General features: G+C 49.7%; 1 protein-coding gene across 1 annotated transcript; it reads right to left on the reverse strand.

The window, feature by feature from the left end:
- Positions 1 to 2,202: 2,202 nt before the first annotated feature.
- Positions 2,203 to 2,527, reverse strand: PHACADRAFT_197272 (uncharacterized protein; the record flags this gene model as incomplete). Its single annotated transcript, XM_007397457.1, has 2 exons — positions 2,203 to 2,340; positions 2,390 to 2,527. 2 exons carry the CDS (start codon positions 2,525 to 2,527, stop codon positions 2,203 to 2,205), a joined length of 276 nt encoding a protein of 91 aa, XP_007397519.1.
- Positions 2,528 to 4,097: the final 1,570 nt, after the last annotated feature.

A 4,097-nucleotide genomic window follows, 5' to 3' on the forward strand; every position in this document is an offset into this window, starting at 1 on the left:
CCACTAGCTCTCGCAGTCTAGGGTTTAGTCAAATAGTGAACTCGTGCACTATACCAAGGGCGTTTCCCTTCAGGTTATTTGAAAGTCAGAGGCTCTACTGTGCTTAAGGAATTTCCTAGGCTTTAAAGAAAGGAGTCTATTCTCTGAGAGCTAAAGAGCTCAGGGGATTAACTGCAGGTTTGCTGCTAGCTAAATCCTTGAGAGTGTGTGTGGTGCTTGGTGGGTTGGTGTGTTCGTCTCTCTCAGAGAACCTCTCCTATTTATACCTTTCAGCCTGTTGTTCCTTAGCCAATAGCAAAACTGGCTCTTCTATTCTACTGTAATTACTAAGCTACTTCTACTTTTATTAATAAGCATTTTGTCTGTATTAGTCAGCCTTCTGTCTGTTTTACTAATGTATTGGTAAGCTATTACTAATGTTTGTTAGAGTATTACTATATTTTGGTAATTCATAGCTGTTGAGCATAGACCTTTACTAAGCATAGTTTCTAGATTACTAAGAAGCTGAGTCATATTATTAGTCATTGATTCACTTTTAGTAAGCTTAAGTGTTTATGCTTACTTTGCAGCTCTGAGTAAGCGATTTCTTTTTGATTTGAATACCTATTATTCCTTTAGTTTTCCTATACTTATAATTATGGTGCATGACAGCGAGGACACTAGCGTGGCTATCAGTCTAGCGCAGAAATCTATGAAGTGCTTCTACGACCGAAAGAGAAAGAGCAGGCCGGAGTACAAGGTTGGGGATAAGGTCTGGCTAGAAGGGATAAACATCCGAACAGACAGGCCAATGAAGAAGCTCGACGATAAGCAATATGGACCCTTCAAGGTCAAACGCAAAGTCGGCGCTTCCGCCTACAAATTGGAACTCCCACGTCAATGGAAACAACACCCTGTTTTCAATGAAAGCCTTCTCAGTCCCTTCAAAGAACCCACGTATCCCTCACAGCGACGTGAACCGGTTGTCCCTGACCTCGTAAATGGCGAGGAAGAATGGGAAGTCGAAGAAATTCTTGACTCCCGTCGTGATCGAAACAGAAACTTGGAATATCAAGTGCTCTGGAAGAACAGCCCTCACGGCGATCACCGTTCCTGGGAATCACGAGCGAACCTGACCAATTGTCAGGAACTTCTTCAGAAATTCCATGCTAGACGTCCTGACAAACCTGCACCTATGACGATTAGAATCCCCCCTCTATTGACACGATCCGTCCACATGCTCACGCGTGATACCACTCTTTTGGTACAACGGATGGGTGGGATTCTTCCGAAACAAGGATCTGAAGAAGCTGCTGGATTTGACCTTTATTCGGCTGAAAGCGTTAAGGTACCAGCACGAGATTGCAAGATTGTCGGCACCGGCATAGCGATGCGTGCCCCTCATGGGACCTATGCGCGAATTGCACCACGGAGTAGATTAGCAGTCAAAGGAATAGATGTCGGTGCTGGAGTCGTAGACTGGAATTACACCGGAGAAGTGCGCATGGTGTTGATTAATTCCACTAATCAACCCTTTCAGGTATGCGCCGGCGATCGAATCGCACAAGTCATTTTGGAACGCATTGTGTCATGCGATATCGAGGAGGTGTCAAGTTTAGCAGAGACCCAACGAGGATCGGAAGGCTTTGGATTGACTGGTAAATAATCATGAGGACACAATTCTAGACGGGGGGGTAATGTCATGAATATTACACATCCGGATGGTTCTCCCAGATTCCATAGTATTCTTTCACTTTCTATACACCTCCGTATATTCATAGGATACTCTAGATATTCAGTCTGACATGTATATAAAGAGCTCGTACTGCTCAATAACAAGCCAGACTCGAGCTGGTCTTTCCTCACTCACATTCCTCTCGTCTGTCTCCTCAGCATTGTCGTAGCTCAGTCCAGTTGGATTGTTAGTTGCTGACACACGTGTAGTGTCTTCCCCTGGCGGAAAATCCAGCTTCTCCAGCATCGTGATCATGTCGTATCGCGCCCATGGCCGCTTTGAGCCCAGCTCATAGACGTTCTCGCTGACCCCAGCGTCGGCTTTCTGACGGTGAAGTACTTCACAATACCCTTGATCAGGCACTCAGCGATGTCCATGATATCGTACATGTCCGCATGCGCCATGCAGAATTTGCAGATCGAGAATTCGGGGCTGTTGCGTCGGTCAATGCCCTCATTGTTGCGGGACACGCGTCTGATCTCGTATGCCTAGTCTAGATTGCCAAAAACAAGCTGCTGTGAATGGAGCTCGGGGGCGATACAGAGGTACAAGTCGAGGCTGAGGACGTTGTGATGCATGACGAATGGTTTCGCAGTCGCATCGCCAGCGATCATTGACGTCTCGGCCTCGAGAAAGTCGAGAATGCACCTTCTGGCCCTCGCCATGGAGACGCACAAATATTGCGGATACGACGCTGCCCTCGATCGCCTCTCCGGATTTGATCTTGCGTTCAGATTCAGAACCATACTTTTCAATGAAGTGGGGAAGTGATAGCGGGAGCTTGAAGTTGTGAGGGTGAGGGTTGCGGCTCATGATCTCCCTGAGCTTGCGGATGTTTGGCTGGAGGTTGAGGTTTCCTTCGTTCGCTCGAGGGCTTGGCTCGGTCCCTTGGGCAGTTCATCTAGAAATAAAGTTAGTTAGGTCTAATAAGGGAAGGAGAGGTAGCACACCCACTGCCGGCTTGAGCACTTGGCGTGGGAGAACGCGTCGTTTGCGGGACCCTTGTCGCTGCAAACACCGAGTTGACCGTCTCACTTCAACCCCGTTTGCAAGTTCGATGATAAACAACTGGCAAGGCGAGGACATGTTCATGTATTTCCTATTCGTCACGCTTGTGAAGCTGGGAGTCCAGTGGAAGGGGATGAAACACACCCAAAACGATATCCCGGCCGTCGCAGTGACGCACAGCGTGCAAGCTGTATACGCTGAGCGAGCGCATAGCAGGAGCAAAATAACAGGGTTGATACAGAGCTTGCGCAGTTTGACTTGCGTAGGGCCGCCTAGCACGCACGGATACCCAGCAGAGGACGCGACGGCGCTATATAGCAGCGGGGACAGCAGTTGGAGCTTCGGCAGAGGAATCGCCTGGGGGTGACGTTCATTAGCAGCTCGCGAAGGGGTGGTGCCGCAGCGCTCATCCGCGGGTAAGGGCCAAGATCGATTTGCAGGGAGGATGCCCTTGAAGGGTAGTCGCCGGCTGTACCAGATTTCGTGCCAGTCCGGGTGACGAACGATGAAGAAGGGGCTCCCTTTGAACCAGTGGGCGGTAGAGATCTTATTGATGTATTGCCATTTATGCTCAACCAGCTAAGTTATCCTCAGGACGCGCCCTAGATGACGGCGGCTTGGTGAGTAAGGCTCGTGGAAGATGATATCGTCTATGCACTCCATTGACATCTCAGGCCCATAATATGTGTCCAGGTGCATGTAGGACACGCTGTGCCACCAATGGCAAGCTCGACGATGGCCTGTTCGAGTTGGATCGGTTTGAAGGCATGTTTAGCTTGGCACGGTTATTATAATATACTCGGGAAGTGGCAGCGCGAGATAACTTACTAGCAAGTTATACAGTCAGAAAGGTTGACACCTTTGCAGACGTGACGCAGCGCCGAGGAGAAGGAGGAGAGCGGAAGAACAGAGGGGATCTTACTACTTAGGTGCTTTGCGATTCCCCCTGGAATCGGTATCTTGGATTCGAGGTGGCAGGATAGGAGGTTGGACAGGAGCCTAATAGACGCGCGCCATTTGGCGCCCTGCTTTGCCGCGCCGCGTGCGCAAGTGCGCTGCCCACCCAGCCAACCGGAGGTTGGCGGTGGGCGGCGCAAGCTTGCGCACGATATGCTTTGAGACCTGGTGCATGAATTGCAATGTTGCTTTATGTTGTAATCTCGCCTGCAAAAGCACTGTAGTGCTAACGACGATGTGGATAAATGGCATTACAGCGCTATGTACAGCAGTCCATGGCAGGTTTGGCTGTCCCAAATACTTCTCACTTATGTATCTTCTCCTTGGGACGGGAATCGCACCTCGGGCGAGCGCTGAGCTCGCCATCACCGAACACGTCTTTTGCCACGTGGCCTGCTCACCATGCACGGCTGCATCA

The sequence above is a fragment of the Phanerochaete carnosa genome (assembly GCF_000300595.1).
Source record: "Phanerochaete carnosa HHB-10118-sp unplaced genomic scaffold PHACAscaffold_6, whole genome shotgun sequence".
NCBI classification, from domain to species: domain Eukaryota; kingdom Fungi; phylum Basidiomycota; class Agaricomycetes; order Polyporales; family Phanerochaetaceae; genus Phanerochaete; species Phanerochaete carnosa.